At 40.1% G+C, this 23,496-nt stretch overlaps 1 protein-coding gene across 27 annotated transcripts in view; it reads right to left on the bottom strand.

Moving 5' to 3' along the window:
• The window catches only part of TRPM3 (transient receptor potential cation channel subfamily M member 3), a 929,658-nt gene that overhangs the window by 140,521 nt on the left and 765,641 nt on the right, over positions 1 to 23,496 (bottom strand). For all 27 annotated transcript variants that reach the window (XM_021927842.2, XM_021927844.2, XM_021927846.2 and 24 more), the window contains one exon: positions 8,993 to 9,065. In XM_021927842.2, the coding sequence (XP_021783534.1) occupies positions 8,993 to 9,065 (73 nt within the window). The remainder of the gene's footprint in view (positions 1 to 8,992; positions 9,066 to 23,496) is intronic.

Below are 23,496 nucleotides of genomic sequence, written 5' to 3'. Positions count from 1 at the left end.
TGCTCTAACAATTCAAAAATAAAACAAGTATGAGATCACCCTTATTCTTGCCATTATGTTAGATAAAACTGTGGGTATCCTAGTTTCTTCACTAAAATATTGGTTTTTTTTTTTTTCCTGTTTCTTCCTTAAGTTCTGGTGCATTTAGGATGGTATTCATGTCTTTGAATAATTACTAGCTGTACTTTTGTGGGGAGAGTGATGACAGGAGGACTTCTGTTCCACCATCTTGCTGATGTTACTCTCCCTCACTAAAATATTGTGTGTGCAGCTAAGGTCATCTGGGCAGCTGGTAAGTGTGCTGAGAGTTTTAGAAAGAAGACATCCAGATCTGTTAATTACTCAAGATCCCCCAGAGGCACAGGTGCAAATACCTGTGCACCTGTGGCTTTGTGAAGCCAGGGAATCTTGTATCTTCCAAAGCCTAATGTATGCAATGTAAAGAAAAATGGGTAGAAGTGAAGAGACATGGGTTTAAGATTTGACTCTGCCACTAACTTGACAAACTCTCTTGAGTATCTTTCAGACTCTTTGGTTTTCATTTCCTAGTCTGTAAAATGCATGGAGTAGCAAGGGGGAAAGTGGATATTGTGGCTTCCAGGTGGTTTCCGGATGAGGCAGCAACAAGACGCACATGAAAGACATTGAATTTGGGGGTTCCATGCCTGGACTCCAACATCTGATGACCAATTTGCTTCATGACATCAAAGTTAATGATTTGAATAAAGGGGTAAAATGGACCATCAAGAAACAAGTACATTTGGGGAAGCTTGATCTGCAAGTCAGAGGACACAAGGAAGCTAAAAGTGGCCTAAAGCAGAGAAAGGCTTAATAAATACTTTCGGAAAGACTCAACACTATAAACCTTACCTTGTGTTTAGTCCCTAAAACACTTTGCTATCCACCTATAGTTTACCAATCCACACAGTAATGTCCTAGGCACCTTTATGTCTAAAATAGATGGAAAATGTCTCACATTTTGACTTTGTAGGTTGCTTTTGGACAAAATGTCATCTACTTCCATTTATTCACTATTTAACAGCTATAGGACGGGCACGGTGGCTCACACCTGTAATCCCAGCACGTTGGGAGGCCGAGGTGGGCGGATCACAATGTCAGGAGTTCGAGACCAGCCTGTCCAACATAGTGAAAACCCCATCCCTACTAAAAATACAAAACAAACAAACAAACAAACAAAAAACCCAAAAAACATACCAAAAAAACAACAAAATTAGCCAGGCATGGTGGTGGGAGCCTGTAATTCCAGTTACTCGGGAGGCTGAGGCAAGAGAATTGCTTGAACCTGGGAGGCAGAAGTTTCAGTGAGCGAAGATCATACCATTACACTCCATCCTGAGAGACCAGAGTGAAACTCTGTCTCAAAAAACAAACAAACAAACAAACAAACAAACAAACAAACAAAAACCAGAGCTATGGTAACTTTGTATCTCACAAAAATGTCAACAAGTATGTCTCTTTTATTGGCCTTATTTATGCTATATAAACAGTATAAGGTTAAGAAAATAATAACATTAAAAATAAAGCAATCATCCATATGGTGTATTAAACTTTCTGCCCACAGGAAAGAGGGTCAGCAAGTCTTGTACACATAATTAGAAATAATTTTATATTATCAAAGTTATGTCATAATGCATTCCCATGAAACCCATTCATGAATCATGAGAGGTTAAGCAAGGTAACTTCTCAGTAAACACTCTAGGATAAGTTAGTTGTTTATGAGAGCTACCTGATGCATGGAATTATTGGACATAAAATACTTCAGAACATATGCCAAAAGTTTTGCTTTACTGGGATTTAAATTATTTTAAAAAATGAGATGAGGCAGCAAGAACAATTGCTTATTGATGTAAGTGCTAGTTTGTGATAGTAACTCTGCATTTTCTAGTTCATAGAGTTGGGAGACATGCATTCAGAAGTCATTTCAAAACATTAGATACATTATTTTTTTTTGAGAAAGAGATAGGGTCTTGCTTTCTTGCCCAGGCTGGAGTGCAATGGTGCAATCATGGCTTACTGCAGACTTGACCTCCTGGGCTCAAGTGATCCTCTCACCTCAAACTCCCAAGTAGCTGGGACTACATGCGTATTCCACCACTCAGGTTAATTTTTTTTTTTTTTTTTTTTTTTTTTTTTGTAGAAACAAAGTCTCATGATGTTGCCCAGGCTAGTTTTGAACCCCCAGGCTCAAGCAATCCTCCTGCCTTAGCCTGTCAACATGCTGGGATTATAGGCATGATTCATTGTACTCAGCATATATATTTCTATTATATATATATTTTATATATATATCCACTATATACATATATATATATATATATATATATATATATATATATATATATATATTTCCATTACAATTGTAATGGAAGATGGGTCGGAACATAGAGATTCTCATTATTTTGTGTGATCTAATCTAATCAACAATATGCTTTCCTAAAACTTTTCTAAAGTCATACAAAACATACTGGCCATTCTTTTTGCATTTCAATTTCAATTTCATTTCATTTTTATTATTATTATTATTATTATTTTTTGAGACAGAGTTTCATTCTTGTCACCTGGTCTGGAGTACAATGGTGTGATCTCAGCTCACTGCAACCTCCGCCTTCCAGGTTCAAGTGATTCTCCTGCCTCAGCCTCCCAAGTACCTGGAAGGTCACGCATGGTGGAGTCACGCGCCACCATGCTCTGCTAAGTTTTGTATTTTTATAGAGGTGGGGTTTTGTCATTTGGCCAGGCTGGTCTTGAACTCCTGACCTCAGCTGATCCACTGGCCTCGGCCTCCCAAAGTGCCAGGATTACAGGTGTGAGCCACCACGCCAGGCCCATCTTATTTTTAAATTATTTTATAGTTTGAACAAATTTACAAATGCGTATATTACAAGTTATTCTCCATGTATCTATAAGTAATTAATTAATTGATTAATTATTGATAGCATTAATTATGTCTGAAGATCAGAAACATAAAATAAAATGATAGGAATTAGATAATTATCTCTGAAATAATAGTATGAGTCCACATGAAAATTTGATTTCATACAGTTTTTTCAGGTCCACATTCATATCTCTTGCTTAGATACCCCAGTGCTGGTTCTACTCATTTTTAAGATCAACAGCGATCAGCTATTATTCATATCTATGTGACTTCTAAAGATACTTTGTATAGATATTACCTTTGCCTGTCATAGTCCTTTGAATATATATGTATTTGACATTTAAAATTAATTCCAAAGATTGCTATCTCCTTTCATGTCTTTTTGGCATGAAAGAATTGTGGAGGTTTTTGATTACAATACGCCTCCTGCTCAGATTAATAATATGTGATAAGATATCATTCTTATTTCTCTCTCAATATTTTTTTAAAGCCTAAAGCCCCTACTTTATTCACATTTTCTTACTTTTTAACTTAATACCCTTTATTTTCTGCTCCAGGAACCCATTCAAGAAACCACATTGTTCTTCCTGCAGTGACAATTTCTCAGACTTCCCTTGTTTTTGATGACCTTGACATTTATGAGGAGAAACATATTGTTTTGGCACTCTCTTTTAGCTCTTTTGAAATGCTTTCCAGAAAAGAAAGCAAGCAATAAAGGTTACTTTGTCCCTGCGCCTCAGATGGACTTCTTTACCAGTGAAGATTAAACCCAAAGTAAACAAATTTCTCATTTATGGAGGACAGTGATCATCGCATATTACTCTTCAGTGCACATGTATGAATGAAAATATACACTCATGTGATCTGACTTTATATCGAATCCAAGGCCTATGAGACTAATGAATGGTGGGGGTAATTTTATTCACAGAAAGGGTCCAGAGAACACTTATAATAACTTCATTTGCTGTGAATGAATATTTTCTGCCTTTTTGGAGCCTGGAGTAAGAGGTTTATGCTGCTGTATGAGGGATGCTGACAGCATGGGGCTGCTGGGGGAGCAGATTGATAAACACCAAACAGTTTTTTAAGTTAACTCTGGGCTCCTTTCCGGTGGAAGTTTTCTCTGGTTGTTGTGATTAAGGCAGGGCCAGCTGAGAGAAGGAGGTGGACAGAGGGATTAGTTGACCTCCCTAAATTCTTGAGTTATTCTTCCCAAAGAATCTCCCGAAGTATCTGAGGTCCAGAAATATCAATGACGTTGGGGCTTAGAAAAATGATAGGCCAAACTTGCCTTAAGGCTAAACTGAAGGTCCCAGAAGCAGACTCAGAAGCAAAGTTTCTCTTTCATCTTCACCTTCCCTCCTGTTTCTCACCTTTCATTCTCCCCCAAGGCAAGCCATAGAAACTGGAATCCCTCTTCCCCAAGGCAGGCCATAGAGACCAGAACCCCATTTTCCCAAAGCCAGTCATAAAGCCTAAAGCTATTACACTAATCCCACCCCCCACCCACTTCTCCTGTCCTTCTGTGTCACAGCTGGCCATAACAAAATTAATACCCTTATTCCAGAAGAGATCTATCCCACACTTGGAAGGAAGTAAGGTGGGAGGCAGGACTTGACTCCAGAGGCAGGGCTTGGACACTGCACCAAAGGGAGACAGGGCCAGGGTGGAAGCAGCGTTCCATAAGACACGCCCTCCAGTGTGCCATGTCGGCTTACCATCGCTATGGCAACACCCAGGAGTTACCACCCCCTTCTATGACACTGAGCCAATGATGCAAAAGTTACCACCCTTTTCCTAGCAACTTCTGCATAAACCACCCCTTAATCTACATATAATTAAGAGTGGGTATAAATATGACTACAAAACTGTCCTTAGCTGCTAATCTAAGCACACTGCCTATTGGGTAGCCCCACTCTGCAGGAGCAGTAACAGAGCTGTAACGGTGCCAGAGCTGTAACACTCCTTCAATAAAGCTGGCTCACCCTTGAATTCTTTCCTGGGCAAAGCCAAGAACCGTCATGGGCTAAGTCCCACTTTGGGGCTTGCTTGTCCTGTATCAGCAGGAATGCTGCACAGAGAGGGCAAGAAGCATCTGATAAGACAGGCCTTGATGGGTTTCCCCTCTCAGTCTGTTAGCATTCCATCAGACTTTCTGTGTAATCATATTTCTACAGAGCTGTTCATACTTCACTGAGCCTAAGCATAAACATGAAAAGTTTTCTGTGTATCTTCAGGTCTTCATTCTGAAGGCCTGAATGTCACATAAAAATAAGATCAAACATATTTGTTATGCTTTTCTCTTGTTAATATGCCTTTGTTACAGAAGTGTCAGCTCTGACCCTTAGGATGGGAAAGGGATCGCCCCTTTCCCACCCCTAAAACAAGGTAGCCTATTTCAGCAAATAAAGATACAGGACTCCTAGTGAAGTTTGAATTTCAGGCAAATAATAAACAATTTTTCTTTTTCTTTTTCTTTTTTTTTTTTTTTAGTATAAGTGTGTCTCACTTGAGACTCACTTGAGACACACTTATAAGTATGATAAGTCCTCACTTAGGGACAGACTTAATGCTCAAAAATTATTTGTTGTTTATCTGAAAATTCAAAGTTAACTGAATATCCTGGTGTGCGTGGCAGGGGCAGGCTAATGCAGGAGGAGAGTGCCCAGTCTCTGGCCTCAGACCACTGCCCTTGTGGAGTGGTCCCATCATGTGAAGGACAAATGTGACATTGCCCATTCTCAAACGCTACTCCAGGTCATCAGTTGAAGAAACTGTGGGCCTCTTACATCTCTGACTGAAACAACGTTCTTTCTTCTTCTTTTTTCTTTCTTTTCTTTTTTTTCTTTTTTTGGAGACAGTCTTGTGCTGTTGCCCAGGCTGGAGTGCAGTGGAGCAATCATGACTCACTGCAGCCTTGACCTTCTGGGCTCAAGTGCTAATCCCGCCTCAACTTCCCGAAGTGTTGCTGTTACAGGCATGAGCTCACCCTGTAACAACATTCTGTCTGTCTCTCTCTTTCTTCATTTTTGGACAGACACTGGATAAGTTTGTATAATATAAATAGTATCCTCTAATATAGAATATGCAGATCCCAAAGAAGAATCAAACTCAACAGGATCAGGAATCAAGGAGCAGCAAAGAAATATTTTTCCCATGGTCACCTGGCTTCCTGTCCTTTTTTGTGGCCTCTGGATTTAGGGACCAGTGGGTCGCTTCCTGGCTTTCTCCTCTTTCTAACTTCTGGTCCTCTCAGAAATTTCTCAGATTCCACAGAATAAAAACTGGACTGCACAAAGTTTCTACATGCATCAGATAATTGCAAACTAAATGTAACAACTAAGTGTTGAACCATGTTACATGCCCACGCATAATTCAAAAAAAAGTAGGAAGAATAATTTAATAAACTTAAGAGTTTGAAACCAATATAAGTAGGCTCTTGGCCTCCGAAGAAGCCAGCAAAAGTACTGTGCTTGATTGCCTTTACAAATCAAATGGGTCAGTATCTGAGAGCATTTCAAAGCCTTCGCAAAATAGAGTTGACACATCATAATCTTTTAATGGCATATATTCCCATTAGCATCAACTGCTGCATAAATAATGTTCATTATGGTGATTAGAAATGTTAATTTCTTAGCGCAATCATACTTTTCTTTAATCTTCGGTGGCAGTGTTTTTTTAAACTGCAGGTTATGACTCATTAGTGGGTCATGAAATCAATTTAGTGGGATATAATCAGCATTTAAAAGACTAGAATAGATTGAATAGAAAATATCCAATTTCACTGCATATTGCAATTGCATATTGTCAATGTAAATATTATTTCATCTACTTTAATTTCAATTTTCCAAATACATATGTGTAACTATTTGGTTATAATATAAAATGTATTCTGTATGGTATGTCATGCTGAAAAATGTTGGAAAACAACTATTCTATAAAACAACGAATAAATTCTAAGGCTGAGCCAAACGTGAATCACAACTTAAAGTCTCACAAAGTCATGAAAGAGGGAGAAAATATTTTCAGTAGAAGATATTATAATGGCCAATATGTTTTTATCAATAATTGGATCACTTTCCCATTTGCTATGAGTTTTGTTCAAGGTTGTAAATGTGGTGCTTCATTTCTTATCAGTGGGAAAGGGATGCTTTGTGTATCTCTATGCATAAGTGAGGGCTATGGGGTCAGACTGTCTCTACCATTTACTGGCCAACTTATCTTGAGCATGTTACTGAATTGCTCTATGCCCCAGTTTCCTTATTTATAAAATAGAGCTTGTAAAATCTGGTAATTGAACTCTTGTAAAGAATAAACAAATGTATACATGGAAAGGGTCCAACACAGTGTTTGGTACATAGTAAATTCTCAATAAATGTCAGTTACTGACATTATTACTTTAAAATATCTTTATTTGAGAATGGCAAATATAGGGTAAGTTATCTCAAATTTTTATTTTTGTCTCTGATAAGGGGAGAGTGGGGCCTGCAGTATGCTTTGTGGTTCAGTCCGTGCCTGGTCCCTGGTCCTGTGATTCTTCTGCAAAACCTTTGTATTTCTTAGTTCATTGGGATACAATGCTTTAGAGCAGTGGTTCTCAAGCTGGACACATGATATGATTCATGGGATTGCAAAACTTCTAAATTGCAATCAGGATTTTGAATGAATGTGTATATATACACTTGGAGAGTGGGTGAAGAGAACTGACAAACTAGTATTGTCAGAGGGGTCACATGGTATACTGAAGAGTTAGACATACTCGGACCTAAGGCCAAGCTTACTAAATAGCATTTTAACCTTTAGCGAGTTACTCAACTTCCTGTAGCTCAACTTACTCCATCTGTAAAATGGGGATTAAAAATAGCTCGTATATCATTTGGTTGTTGAAATAAATAATGTTTACAGTATTTGTAAAGAGTTTAGCACAGTAGCACATGATGGGTCCTCAAGAGAACATTAATAGCGGAAGAAAAGTAGATACACTGGAAAATAAATGAAATAGTTGGTATTCTGAGTTTTAATTTTGGAATGCTGAACCTATCACTGAATCATTGAGTAATCCACTCATCCCTTCATGTATTAAACAAAACTTGATTGAATGTTGCCATATGTTAAGGATTGTGTGAGATGTTAAGAAGGTAGTAATGAATGACACACATTCTCTGCCCTATCTAGGGAGATGACAAACAGGTAGTGACCAACCATGATGCTACAGCAGACCAACAAACTATGGAGCTAAGAAAGAATGTAGGAGACATTTCTAACTCACAACCACATTCAACAAGGTCTGTGGTTTTGTTTTGTCTTATAGTTTTCAGTTTGAATTTCAGCACTGAACAGGGGAAACTTCCTTCTGTTTATTTTAACACTGCAAATTATTAGTCAAATGTAATGTACTTAGTAAAGCACAGGAAGGATTTAATCCACAGAACCTAAAGGAAACTGCTCTTCATACGGCTCCAAGGATGAGAACAGATAGATGAGGACTTTGTAGTATTGGGACTAGAGAACAGGACAAATACCCACCTTCAAAACAAGTTACAACTCAGAGTATTACCATTTTTGCCTTGACTTCCAGGAAGCTTAAATTTAATGCTCTATTATAACAAGTACAGTACCATAATTTTTTTCTTCTCCTTCCTCTCAATGGTTTTTAATTTTTCCATTTTAATGTATTATTGTGTGTTTTAAGGTATTTATTATTGTGTGTATATATATCACACACACATATACACACACATATGCCATATCAAATGGTTTTTGAAAGTAGATAGGGTAAAAATTACCATTAAATAACCTCAGATAACATTGCATCTTACATATTACGTCAGCCTTTTTATGTATGTATGTTTATAATTCAATGGACATAACTAAACTGCAGTATATTTAAATCTTACAAAATCGAGTCACACTATAGCATCTATTCTAGGAGAATTTAATAGCAGTAACCGTCTTACAGGAGAGACCCCTATGTTACCAATAATTTATTGTGTCATAGTATCATTTGGGATTATATCTATTATTAGGAGACATAAGGTCACTGTATTAATTCGTTTCAATTATTTTCGCATTCTCTGGACACAGAAACTCTTTTACCTTTGAGTAAAGCTGTCAGGATAGCTAAATCAATGTCCTGGTGTCCTTCTGATCCCATCCGAAATACCGTAATCTGCAATTTGAGACAAGGTGATCATTAGCAAAGCATTTTTCCCCCAAGAGAAATTAAATCAATGAGACCACATCTGAGCAGAGACTATCTCTATATCTACAAAGTAGATTCTTAGCCACAGGACAAGCACACATAACAAGAATCTGATGAGAGGGCTCTGCGATTTATTAAGAGGGAGATGCCTCAGTAGTTTCCAAACACAGACCACTTATAGTTGCACTGATTATGGTCATAACCATATGTCCCCCATTATGGTCTAATGGTTGTGTTCCCCCAAAGTGCATATGTTGAAACCTACTCACCAATGTGATGGCTTTAGGAGGTGGAGTCTTTGGGAGGTCATTAGGTGATGATTAATAATCATCATAAAATTAGTGCCATTATGAAAGGCCTCTCCCTTCCACCTTCCACCACGTGAGGACACAGCTAGAACTGCTGTTTATGAACCACTTGAATCCGTGCTGCCTTGATTTTGGACTTCTGAGCCTCCAGAACTGTATGAAATAAATTTCTGTTGTTTGTAAGCCACTCATTTTATAGTATTTTGTTATAGCAGCCTGAATAGACTAAGACAGCCTGCTCCCCCAATAAAAAATAAAACTATGATTTTGGGGCCCTTGCTATGAGTCAGGCATAGCAATGCATATTTTAAAATGTGTTACCTTCCATTCTTTCTGGTTTTATGTAAATACATAAAATAATTATATGAATTACGTGAGGATGGATATATATGACTATGTAATCTAAACACCATTAATATGAACATTTATATTAGATATAGATGGAGAAATTAATACAGCTAAGCTGTCCAGTTCCAGAACTCCTAAATTGTACAGCATAGCTGGTCACAGACCCATTTAGTAGAGCAGAGGATACTTCAAGCAGAGTAAGTGGGTAAAGTCCATTACAGTGTTGGTGGAGTACATCTGACTTTGTATTTGGCCCTAGAACACTGAGATTGTCACAGAGTCCATAGATTGACTGACATGGACAGACAGTGGCTGACATGATGGAGTATCATTTTGTACATAAACAACATAGTTATGTGGCCTCAGGCATAACTTTCAACTTCCAGGGCAGTGATAACTAATGGCAGAGAAAGAGGGAAAGGAAAAGTTCCAAACAATGCTTAACAATAATGAAGAGTTTGTTTTCCAAGTCAGAGGAGGCTATAGGAAAAAAGCCAAAATATTGCTTGAATATCCACATTGAGTTATTATAGTACTCAACTGTTTCATGCCTCAAGCTTATCTCTAGAATGAGATAATAATAGTGCTTATTTATTTCCAACTACATAGGAGGTAAACAATCAGATTTGCTAATCTGTAAGTTTAAGTTTTATCACTATGGTAGTGAGAATAGACACACAGAACCATAGACTGTTAATTAGTTGCCTCAGAAAACTTCTAGTTCACCACCTAAGGACAAGGTAACTTGTTTAAGGTCACACAATGAGCTAGAAGAACAGCTGTGATTGGAATTGAATAGCTCTCACCTTTATAACTTGGGCCTTAAATATTGGGGAAAAAATAAGCAGAGGGAAGAATAAGATAATATGAACACTTGACTCTCGTACCTGTTTATGTCCTAAGGTCAGAGCCTGGGAGGAGGGTAAGGCAGAAATTGCAAATTGAAATGCCTTTATAAATATTTGAACTAAAAACAATTTTTTTTTTTTTTTTGAGACAGGGTCTTGTTCTGTCACTCAGGCTGGAGTACAGTGGTACGATCATAGCTCACTGCAGCCTCAATCTCCTGGGTTCAAATGGTCCTTCCACTTCAGTCTTCTGAGTAGCTGAGATTACAGGCATGTGCCACTATGCCTAGCTTCCTTCCTTCCTTTCCTTCCTTTTCTCTCTTTCTGTCTCTCTGTCTCTCCCTTTTTTTTTTTTTGGTAGAGATGGGGTTTCATTATGTTGCCCAGGCTGGTCCTGGACTCCTGGTCTTGGCCTCCCAAAGTCCTGGGATTATAGGTGTGAGCCACCATGTATGGCCCTGATCAAAAAACTTAAAAAATATAAAGAGCCAAACAAACTCCGTCTATCTGCTACATTTGGATCACAGGTTATAGTTGTGATCTCTTCTGGTAAGGACCATCAGGTGGAGGTGTGCCCCAATTCAATTAAATTTTCCAGAAATCTGCTTCTTGTCATAAATGGCCTCATAGCTAGAAATGAGTATTTTAGCAAATAAAAGAAAGTTACAGTAAAAGGAAGCTTGTGTTGTCCTTGAACCAGATTTGCTGTGATGGCGCTCCAGTCCCATTAATGAAAGTCCTAGTGAGAGGTGATTGCTCTAAAATGGCACTGCAAAACACAGGCCTGTGTATATGTTGAGAATGTAGCCTTTATACTTCAAGGCGGAGGAGCCATGCGCAGAATCAGCTCTTATTCCTCTCTATTTGCACTACTACCAACTGCCAGAATGAGTTTAAGCTCTCGTTTCTTGGAAAAGGGGTCCTGAAAAAACATATTGACTTTGTCACTCTCTCCTCCTTTCACTTTCCTGATTTTTGCTTTAGCACTTTGAATGCTGCATATGGCTTATGCAGTGCAGAGACGGCTTATATTACTGGAGGGGCAAATGAAATCATTCAGTGAACATGAGGTTTGGATTTTTTTTAAGCACGTATGACATATCACAGTGAGAAAATTTTAAAATATGGGTCAGTCACTCAAGCAAGCCTCCCTGGACCTATGATTGACATATCCTTCATACTTGAGAGAGCAGTCTTTGATCCTAAGGTGACATGTCGGGAGCACAGGAGAAAGCAGCTCTACTGATTTTGAGATGAGGGCAAAAAAGGGAAACAGGTGAAAATTCTTCATCTAGTAATTCTACAGGGAAGTTCATTGAGGTTCTCCAGGGGGTTGGAACTAGATGACAACGTGTCGTTTACTCTTCCCTGCTTTCAATCCTTTTCCTGGCAATTGATGTTACCTCTTTCACTGATCACAAAACTGTGTAATGTACCTCACTAGATGCTAATGTGACAGATGCCACAGGTCCAGCAATATTTCCAGAAGCTTCTTTATATATCTCATGGCCTTGGCTAGCAGAATTCAGAATATTTGTTACCTACCATCTTGTCATCCAACCAGATGGCTGAAAAAATTAGTAGCCATCCCTCTGAGGAGGAACACCCAGAACCACAGATAGTTCTTCCGGGCCAACACCATATGGATTTCTTATTGGGTTGTAAACATTTTTAGCTCTTTTTTTTTTTTTTGACATTTTGTCATGTTTTTTCATCATTACAAGATGGAACTATATTTTTTGTACTTCCTCTTCATGTTTGTCAGGACATCAAAGACTTCTGCAGCTTGAGCCCTTCTTTAAGAAACTATCACCAGGGGAGAGAGTGTCATGAAGGCATCATAAAGTGCTTTAGACAGAGAAGTTTTCTTGCCTCCCTACTCAAACTAGTCCAGTTCCCCTGGTGACAATTTTAACATGTTCCAGTTGGTAGACCGGATGCCCTTGGTTTACCTCTCTGGGGATGTGCCCACCAGGAGGTCATACCATTTGTTACTGGGCCAGTCTTACCCTTATCTCACTTGGGTGGGGCAACCCTGAATCAGAACCAGGGAAGGGACCTTTGAGGTTACGAAGAATAGCAGTTTGGATTTTCTGATTACTTTAGGAAAAGATACGTTTTACTTTTTCTGCCCTTCCTGCCCAACTATGAAGAATACTAGAGACAAACATCCTAATGGCAGGGTGTATAAGCTGGCTGAGGGCCAGGGATCTGCCTTCTTGCCCCTTTGGCACCTTAGCTGGCTTTCTGCACCTTGCCTGGTGGAGCAATGGGAGAGAGCTGCTTAAATAACACTCCCTTTAGAGCCTCTGAGAGACTCTGCCATGGATGTCGGGGGAAATGTTTTGGAAGAAAACATCCATTTCAGCCGGTGTCACTGGTCATTGCCTTTACTTTCCCAGGTTTTCTTTGTGAGACTGACAGGACGAGGTCCCTTTAGTATGGCAGATGGCAGATGTCCTGTGTTGAAAGGATCTTGGCCTAATCATGTCCCTTTTCTAAACCTTGGTTTTACCATCTGCAAAAAAAATAAGTTTGACTAGGTGGTGACTGGAGATCTTTTAAGCTCTAGAAGCCATAGATTTTCTTTCCTCAGGCTCAGAATGGTAGAAAATCAGCATTAGGGTATCTAATAGGCCCTGTCTCCTACTTTGTACATTAATTCCTTAACAACATCCAAAAGAAGAGATTTTGGTTTTCATGGATGATACCATATGAAAATCTTATTTCCATTTGCTGTTTTATGGAATCTGTTCATTAGCTTAGGGCAAATTACCATTTTAAAAACGTTCCTGTCTTTCAGCTGGACCATGGCATCATGATCTCTATTCTACGCCACAAATACCACACTGTTGATGCCTAGCCAGTTAGACCCACCCAGCTCTTATGCCTACGAAGTCGGTTAAGTGTCACATGACAACCCTCCCCCTATTCAGGAAAACCTGTTATTCCTAGGCTGATAATATCTCATCAATGCCCACGGCCCAGGGAAATGCTCAAGCCTTTTACTGCAGACACGGGCACTTTCTTGGTCAAACTCCTGGGTTCTCATCTTCCACAGCTCCCACGCCCCTCCCAACAACCAGATGTATTTTATACTGTGGCTCAGAGAGGACAGATTGTGTACGGAGCATGGACTTTTGAATCATACAGATGCAGAAGTGAATCATGCCAGTTAGTAGTGGTATAATCCTAGGCCATCTACTGCACTTCTCTGAGCTTTGGGGTTTCTACCTCTGTGAAAAAAGGATGACTCTGTCTCAGGATTATTGCAAAGCTTTGTGTGGGATCATCTTTTTAAGTCACACAGCACAATTTCTAGTAGCTAGCATGGGCTCAGTAATTGCTAATTCCCTTTCCATTGCTGTCCCTGGAGTGTTTCCTGGTCATGCTCTCTCTCCCTTTGTGGCAGCTTTGCCCAGTCTGTTCTCTCTGCTTGTCTGTCTGGTCTCTGAAACTCCTTCTGGCTATCTGTTCCTTGTGCTGAGGCACAGTTATCTTCTGCAAGCTTATCTTGGTGCTAATTATGCCTTGCCTGGGTTAGATACCTAGCCTCCATGCTGCCTCTGAACTATGTGAATATGCCTCTATCACAGCAAAAACGATGCCAACATTGGTGACAACATTACTAATGGTCACTGATTGTGTACTTACAACGTGCCGTACACTGGGCAAGCACTTCACAAACATGACTTCATCCATTCCCACAAAAGTATATTCCTTAGTTACTGTTACTCTTCCCATTTCTCAGCTGATGACTTTGACGCGGAAGAGGTTAGACACCACATGGAGAACCATGCAGGCAGGAAAGGTTGACATACACTTGAGCCCAGACAGCCTGGCTTGAAGGCTCATTCTCCTACTGCTTATCTGCATCCTTTAATGGCCTTTGATTTCTTGGAGGGCAAGGGAAAGAACTTGTTCAAGGGCAGGTACAGCTACTAAGAGACAGGACAGAAACTCAAACACAAGCAAATTGACTCCAGATGCTGCTTGCTTCAAAACTCTGCTGTTACTTGGAGAATCAGCTCGAAGAAAGGGCAAGGATCTTCCCCTCCATCTCTTCTATCTCTACATCCCCTTTACCCAGTAGTATGGCTGGCACATTTTGGGCACCCAATGAATGTTTGTGGAATAACTCCTCCAATCTCAGTCCAAATCTGGCCTGTACTTTTTAGACGGGGAATATATGATACTGACCACTCCCAATTATGTTCAGGTTAGTCAGGGAAGGAGTTTTAATTGCCCAACGTCTGGGCTGTGGTACCAGTATGTTTCTGCGTTATTTCCCATCCAGAGACTGATCAGGTTTCTTCCTAATACACATCTCCAGTCTTACCAGTAAAGACCAAACAGGCTCAGTGCTGTCCTGGGACACTCAGATCTTAAAGAATTAGGACTCACTTTGCTTGTAGCCTTGTAGGCTAATCATAGGCAAAAGAGATATTATCCTTTGGTCAGGAACATTCTCATGTGGTCATAAGAGTCAGTATTAAAATAAATTTGTGGCCTGAGACAAGGTAAAGAAAGCAAAGTTTCCGGGCTACTCTGTGGATGTGTGGACAAACCCGTGTTTGAAGGACACACGGGGCCAATGCCAGGACATTCTGGAGTTTGTGCTTGACGCAAGATAATCCTAAATTTTGTTTGAGTTAATATATCTGAAAGCATTTGTCAACAAAGATATGAGATTATATTTTAACATGATGATTATTGTCATAAACAATGGCAAATAAAGAAGAAAATCACAAAGGTCATTTATCAGAAATCAAATCCCCCCAGACCCTTCTCTGCCTGTAAGTCTGCCTGCCTGCCAGGCGCTGGGTGCTGCTCTCCTCTCCTTGCTCCTGTGTGTCTGTCCTCAGTCCCATGGGCAGAGAAAATCCCTTGTTTATTTACACAATGCAGGGCCTGGAGATGCTGCTTTTTTTCTGTTCCTTTTTGCAGTTTTCAATTTCAATTTGTGCTTTCTCCATGGCATTTTTCTAGGGCCACTCGAGAAGAATAAAAACAAAAGCAGCGTCCTTTGTCTTATGACAAGATTGGAGATACAAAAGGAAACAAAAAGCAGCCCCAGTAGCTTTACCCCACAAACCAGCTTGACAAATTAAAACTAAAGCTGGTGGGAGAATGCAAGTCCTCACATAAAACTGCATTTTCTGATCTGACAATGGAAAAACATGACTTTTCTTTTTAATGGTAAAAGGGACTATTAGTCTAAGGCCCTGTCCTATTATCCCCATCTACAATGAACCTTATTTTGAAAAGTTTTCTATTATTTCAAGCTCAGATGGAATTCATGCAAAGAAAAAACAATTCTGTTCATCAGCTCTGTTATTACTTTGGGTTCCTAAACCCAAGAAATCTCTCTCTTCCTTGAGCCAATAATGGACATAGAACCATACATTCTACCACTGAATAGTTGGGTTTATTCTCATTATTATTATGCCCATTGCACAAGTCATAGTTGCTAACTACTCTAGGGTCAAAACACTGCATAAAAATTGTAGGTTACGACTTTCGGACTACTAACTTTTTTTTTTTTTAGAATGACTGTTTAGGAGTGACAGCTTTTCTCCCAAGAGGAGTAATTCTTTCCTCTCTGTTTCTCTTAAGATTGTTTTTACTGTTGCATGTCACGTGTAAGAAATTAAGTGGACCTCTCTGACGACTTATTAGGAAGTTTCAAGAAGAGTAAAGAGTAATTGTCAGTATAACTGTCATTATCAGTAGTTAATACCACTAACAGTGTATGGTTTTCCAGCAAATTCTTTTGTCTTCTTCTTTACACTAAATCCAAAATTTAGCCACTTCTCACCATCCCAGGTGTGGGCTACTATCCTCTCTCCTAGATTACTGCTATAACCCCATTAAGAAGTTTCCTTGTGGCCAGGCTGGCTCACGCCTGTGATCCCAGCACTTTGGGAGGCTGACGTGGGTAGACCACCTGAGGTCAGGAGTTCCAGACCAGCCTGGCCAACATGGCGAAACCCTGTCTCTACTAAAAATACAAAAATTAGCCAGGTGTGGTGGTACACGCTTGTAGTCCCAGCTACTCAGGAGGCTGAGGCAGGAGAATTGCTTGAACCCGGGAGGCGGAGGTTGCAGTGAGCTGAGATCGCGTCACTGCACTCCAGCTTGGGTGACAGAGCGAGTCTCTGTCTCAAAAAAAAAAAATTTTTTTTCCTGCTTATATCCTTGCTCCTTCTTCATGCTGATTCTCCATTTAACAGCAGAGCTTTGGAGCAAGCAGCCTCTGGAGTCAATTTGCTTGTATATGAGTCTCTGTTCTGTCTCTTACTAGCTGTATCTGCCCTTGAACAAGTTCTTTGCCACCTCAAGTTCCTTATCTGAAAAATGGGAGTAATTATACTTCCCATTGTATCTGTTTTCTGTTGAAAGTTACGTGAGATAATGCACACTAAGTACTTAGCATATAGCCCTGAGACATGCATGCTAACATTATCATTACCGAATTATACAGTAAAAGCGGGTGAGTTTTAATTTGACACTAGGTCTGCAGCAAGAGAAAGTATAGGTCTTACATATAGTGATATAGTTTGGATCAGTGTCCCCACCCAAATCTCATGCTCACTGTAATCCCCAGGGTTGGAGGTGGGCCTGGTGGGAGGTGATTGGATCATGGGAGCAGAGTTCTCATGAATGGTTTAGCACCATCCCCCCTCGGTACTGTATAGTGAGTGAGTTATCATGAGATCTTTTGTTTAAAAGTGTGTGGCACTGCCCCCCTCTCTCTCTCGGTCCTGCTCCTTCCGTGTAAGATGCCTGCTCCCACTTTGCCTTCTGCCATGAGGAAAAGCTCCCTGAGGCCTCCCTGGAAACAGATGCTGATATGCTTCCTGTAAAGCCTGTGGAACCATGAACCGATTAAACTTCTGTTCTTTATAAATTACCAAGTCTCAGGTATTTCTTTATAGCAATGCAAGAACGCACTAACATACATAGAAAACATACATCCTCAGCAAAATGATATAATTCATTTTGTTTCTTTCTCACAGGTAAGGCCTTGTTAAATGACCAATAGTCTATGTAAATCCCCATGTATATTCAGCCTCTATCATTAGTAGCCTAAAAACTGCTTTTGGGGAGAAATAGAGATGCAAATATCACCAAAATCAAGAAACTGTGATAAAACTCACAAGAAAATTTTTGCTAGGGAAGAATTTAAGGGCTAAGGGGACAAAGGTCATTTCTGGCTGGGATGACACAATAAGATTTCATGGAGAAGATAAGGATTTGGTCTGGACTTTGTGGACTATGTTAGAATTTCAATAGCAAAGTTTGGTGGTGGGGAGGTGCAGGAAGAAGCAAATGGTAAGAGAAAATAAGAGAAAAGTGAATATTAAGATCACAGTGTGCAAATACTCAATTTGCTGGAGGATTGGGTAAAGAAAAGGTAACTTGTAAAATCATGCTAGAAAGCAAGTCTGGGACAATCTATGGATGATCTTCAATGATTCACTAACTACTAGGCCTTGAGCCAGGCACTTTATATACATTACCTGGTTTAATCCACACACCAACTCTGTGAGGCTCAGAGACTGAAGTAGTTACTCAAGATCACTAAGCTGATAAGTGACAGAATCAGGATTTGACCTCAGATCTGGTCAGCTTTAACCTATGGTCATAGCCTCTCTAGGCTTTCTTGCTAAAGTCAAACACTGTTAGAGGTAACTGAATCATGGGGTGAGGAGGGTTGGAGGTGGGGCCCAGCTTCAGGGCAGTTGCACCAGGCTTGAGATGATATAATAAGGGCCTGGAATAGGGGTGGAGTGTGACTGTGAAGCAGGGGCAAAGCAGGGTGTGAGGGACTTCCAAGAAGAATCATAAGGTGTGTTGACTTACAAGAATAAAGGGCAGGGAGGCCTCAAAGATGACTCCAAGTTCTTCGGTCACAGTGCTGGGAGCATGGGGCTGCTCTTTTTTGTTTGTTTTTGAGACAGAGTCTTGCTGTGTCACCCAGGCTGGAGTGCAATGGTGTGATCTTGGTTCACTGCAGTCTCTGCCTCCCGGGTTCAAGCAATTCTCCTGCCTCAGACACCCAAGTAGCTTGGACTACAGGCATGTGCCACCATGCCGGCTAATTTTTGTATGTTTAGTAGAGAAGGGCTTTTACCATGTTGGCCAGGCTGGTCTTGAACTCCTGACCTCAGGTGATCCACTTGCCTCGGCCTTCCAAAGTGTGGGAATTACAGGCGTGAGCCACTGCGTCTGGCCAAGGGCTGCTCTTAACAGAAACAGGAAAGTCAGGATGATTTTGGGCGAAAATGACAGGTTTATCAAGAGCTTCCATCCTTTTTGACTCAAAGGTTGAGTATAAGCCCAGGGCAGGACCCTGGAAGATAGGGGAGGCCGGGATGGGGAGGCGGTGACTTAGACAAAGTTCTACTCTGCAATGGAACCAGAATGAGTAGAGTCTTTACTGCCCCCCTTCCCTGGAAACCTTGCTTTTTTTCTAGTGAGCAAAAAGACTGTGCTCTTTGTTAAAATGCTTTTGAATAGAGCTATATCGCAGCCTGGAGGAGATTCTAAAGAGTGAGAAAAGAAACAGATTTGGCAAAACTTAGAGAGTGTCAACAGCTTTTTAGGTGATAACTGCCATAGAACAATATGTGTGTATACCAGACGAAAAAAATAGAACCTTTCATCAGATTGTTCTCTTTGGAGAGTAAAACTGGAGAGAAGTTTTATCCACATCCACTTGCCAATCATAGCAATAAGTAACTATGTAGATGTGCACACATGTATGTACATACAATGGTTTTGTGAATCACATGACTGGGCAATGTTAAACATGCTAACTACGCTAAACGTTGTCCCAGAAAGCAATTCTGTTACGATTTTACTGTAGAGGGCATGTTGTCCATTTCCTGCAATGCCTTTTCCACAAAGAACACTTGGAAAAATGTTCAAATCACATTTACCACTTCAGTCAGATGCTAGCATTTTTTTCACATCTCCCCATTATATTGATTGTAGTTCTAGAATGATGCCTACTTTATTTAGAAATATTGAAGAATGAAGTGCTGTATACAAGTAAATTTTCTAGTCAAATATGGGTTATCTGTTAATGCCAAATAAAAACAAGTGAATTCTCTTGGATGAAAACGTTTCTGAAAAGGAATAGACACATCTGTCTTCTTAGACAACATTAAGTAGGATGAAAATCCATTATTATCTTTTGTTGTGACTTAGTGATGTTCTCATTGACTGTCAGGGATGATAGGCTATTTGGGCCTCTCTCAATGGCCCCGGACTGCTCACGGGGAGAGTTCGCGTGTCTGCTATTTATAGTTTTCTGTCTCAATGGTGTGACTAACTGTCCCCACCACTCTCATTGACTGTGCCTCCCTGATTTCTAACTGCAACGGGCAGGAGCACCAGATCAAAACCGAGCACAGGAGCGGTGGTTTCTGTGGCATTTGATGCCTGTGACTGTGGGGAATTTGGTGCATGGATGGTCTCATATCAATGTCAGGCTTCAAATTCGTCTTTTTTTCCTTTAATTTTCTTATTTTCTGATTCTTGCCTATATTCTGGGTAGTTAAGGGATCTGTATTAGGCACCATTTGATAAATTAGGCATTGCCATATTCTTAGCAGGAACTTTTTCTAATTAATTTTATTTGATCTTTTTCTGTTAATCTCTACTAGGAAGTTAAGAATTGAACATATCTAGATTCTTAAGGAGAACAGTTGCTAAGTGAAATAAATATGACTTTTTAAGGTAGGAATAGAAGTGAGCTCTTAACAGTAATGAGAGCAGCTGCAATGTCCAGCACTCCTTGAAGCATTGTGCATGTGTGAGTCTCCATCTTCCCAGTGACCTTCACTATTATTGTTCTTATTTCAGTAGATATAACACAGATTTAAAAAGGTAGACTATCTACTGAAAGTCATGGGGCTAGAATTCTCATGCTGCGTAGTCTGTGGCAGGTCTCTCCACTCATTTGGATTTTATGGAGGGACAGAAGGGGAATGACTGCAAGCCTCAATGAGGTCAGAGGTAGTATTCCATATTAATGTCATTGGTCACTATTTTTGAGCAAGTAAAGAACCTACTGAAAGAACAACAGGATGGGCAGCAACAGAGCCTATGTGGTCATCAGAGAGGCCTGCTGGCCCTCTGGGCCAACTTAAGTGGCTGCTTTGTCACTGGAGCCACACTTCACCTTATTTTGTATAGTCCATTCCTCTACTCAATGGACCCTTGAAAGAAAAGTCCACTAGCTGTGGGAAGAAAAGAACCATAACATGTTGTCAATTTTCTCTTTGTTCTCTAAAGCACAGAATTCAATCTCTTATTTCCTGGAACACCATCAATTTACAGGAGAGGGTAAAAAGAATCTTAGTTATAAAGAAAGAGCCAGGCCTACACTACAGCCTTTTTTTTTTTGAGATGGAGTCTTACTCTGTCGCCCAGGCTGGAGTGCAGTGGCCGGATCTCAGCTCACTGCAAGCCCCACCTCCCAGGTTTACGCCATTCTCCTGCCTCAGCCTCCCAAGTAGCTGGGACTACAGGCGCCCGCCACCTCGCCTGGCTAGGTTTTTGTATTTTTTAGTAGAGACGGGGTTTCACCGTGTTAGCCAGGATGGTCTTGATCTCCTGACCTCGTGATCCGCCCGTCTCGGCCTCCCAAAGTGCTGGGATTACAGGCTTGAGCCACCGCGCCTGGCCTACACTACACTCTTGAACTTGCTCTCTAATCCTTTGGCAAGAGCACCTACTGACCGATCACATTATTCAAATGTATTTTATCATTGATCATCATTTCCTTTAAACTTTGCCTTTTCAATAGAGAATTCTCTAAATGCCCACAAGTAGAACTAGCATGGAATAAAGCAAGCTGTTAAAGAAAGTCAAATTCCAAAAAGTTGGCTGGGTAAAATAGCACAAAAAGTTGTATATTTTTTATCTAGAAATTACAAATGTGCTGCGTTTAAGTGAGGTAACAGTTGCACAAAGCACAACGTAATTATTTTCTCTCCTGTGCCTGTCTCTGAGTCTGTCACTTTGCTATTCACTCATGGACATCAGTGAGAGATGTTCCTTTCCTCTTTAACCTCTCCCTTATCAGTCCACTGCAGGAAAGTACTCCTTAGCTTTAAAGTTATCCACAGATAGGTGCACACAAACATTCAAGAAACATTCAAATGCTTAGTTCCTGTCTCATACAAATCCTGCATTTCATCTGATTATGTTTTCTCCTTCTTAATTTCTTCCCTCCCTTTCAAATATATTAACGAAGAGCCTTTAAAGTGCCAGGCAGTGTGTGAAGGCCTGGGGAGACTGTGTGTGTGTGTGTGTATACACTGTGTCTGTCTTTAGGATCACTTGTGCCCTTTATCTCAAATTTTGGACGACTGGGTAGATATTGGGTAGATGAAATTTAATCATCCCTTTTTTACTAAACTTTAAGGACATCATGATTTTTTGTTACTGCACAGTAGGAACTATAGGTATATGAAGCTCAAAGTTTATAACCTCAAAAATTTCATCATTACAGCAATTTTATTAGCTAAAAGAGCAAATATAATTTTTAGGTGATGAGTAAGATGTACCTAATAGAGACTTTTTTTGGAGCCATAGTTATTTAAAATAAAAAACAATAGGATTTATTAGCAGCTAAATTTAGCAGTGAGGACAATTACAAAATTAAGTACTACTCAATAGGTCCCTAAAATTCTGAATGAAAAGAAAATTCATGGGTTTATACCAGGTATAATAGACAATTCTAATTTCTTGAAAATAAAGTAGGTTTCATTTTTATTCACTCTAGAAAAGAAAAACCTAGCTTTTATTAGTCAGTAGAGTCTGTTTGAGAAAATACCATTTTAGTGGCTCTTCATAATTATGGCGTCAGTCTGAAAGAGCAGCTAATGCCACGTTCCAGCCACATATGGGTATCATAACTCCATAGGCTTAAGACTTGAGATGAGTAAGGCAGTACCTAAAATAAATCGGGCAACTGGAAGAATTCTTTTCCAGAAGGAGAAATATGTGAATGGTAAGTCCTATAATTACTTAGGACATTAACTTATCAATTATCGCATCATCTTTTAAAAATATATACATATATATTTTTAAAGACAGAGATGGGGTGTCACTATGTTGCTCAGGCTAGTTTTGAGTTCCTAGGCTCAAGCATTCTGCCCTCCTTGGCCTCCCAAAGTGCCAGGATTTCAGGTGAGAGCTGCTGCACAGGCCCACCTCCTCCTCTTTAAATGAAAGGCTACCCAAAGCATAACCACCATGCTGCCAGGGACTAACAAGGAAAACAACCCCACAGCCACAGGCATCCTAGATGCTTTAAAAGAGGGGCCAGCTTGCGGACATTTTCCAAGTTGCTTGGTGTTTAGACCCTATCCATCAGGCTAGTTCTAATTCCTCCCAAAATTCTCAGAGGTGAGAGGCAGTCAACAGCTTTGCTGGGCATGACAAGTTTCATTTCAAGGAGTCCAGCTTGTAATTTCAAGCAGACTGACTGCTGTCATAGGCCCAATCAACTCAGGGTTTCAATTGCTTTTCAAGCATTGCTTCATTGAACACACTCAGCAATCACAGAACCACCTGTGTCAATGTGGCAAGCACTGGAAAGAACTCACAAGTCACTTAACAGAAAAGCGTATTTTAGCAGTTTTCTGAAAAAATTGTCCTAAACATACCTTTTTACAGTGACTGATCCTACACTTTCTGATATGGACTTGGAAAAAAAGACATTTCTGGAACTGGTATACAATCAGGGAGGAGCTGGTACTGTACATACACTGCCTGTTCTCACTCCTACTCCTGTACAGTGTACATACACTGCCTGTTCTCACTCCTACTCCAAATTGTTATTGGGCTTTATCTACAGTTTCTAAAATCATCAGG

This window comes from Papio anubis, chromosome 13, assembly GCF_008728515.1.
Source record: "Papio anubis isolate 15944 chromosome 13, Panubis1.0, whole genome shotgun sequence".
Lineage (NCBI taxonomy): Eukaryota > Metazoa > Chordata > Mammalia > Primates > Cercopithecidae > Papio > Papio anubis.
Note: the sequence above shows the minus strand (reverse complement) of the source record. Positions and strands in the feature narration are given on the sequence as shown.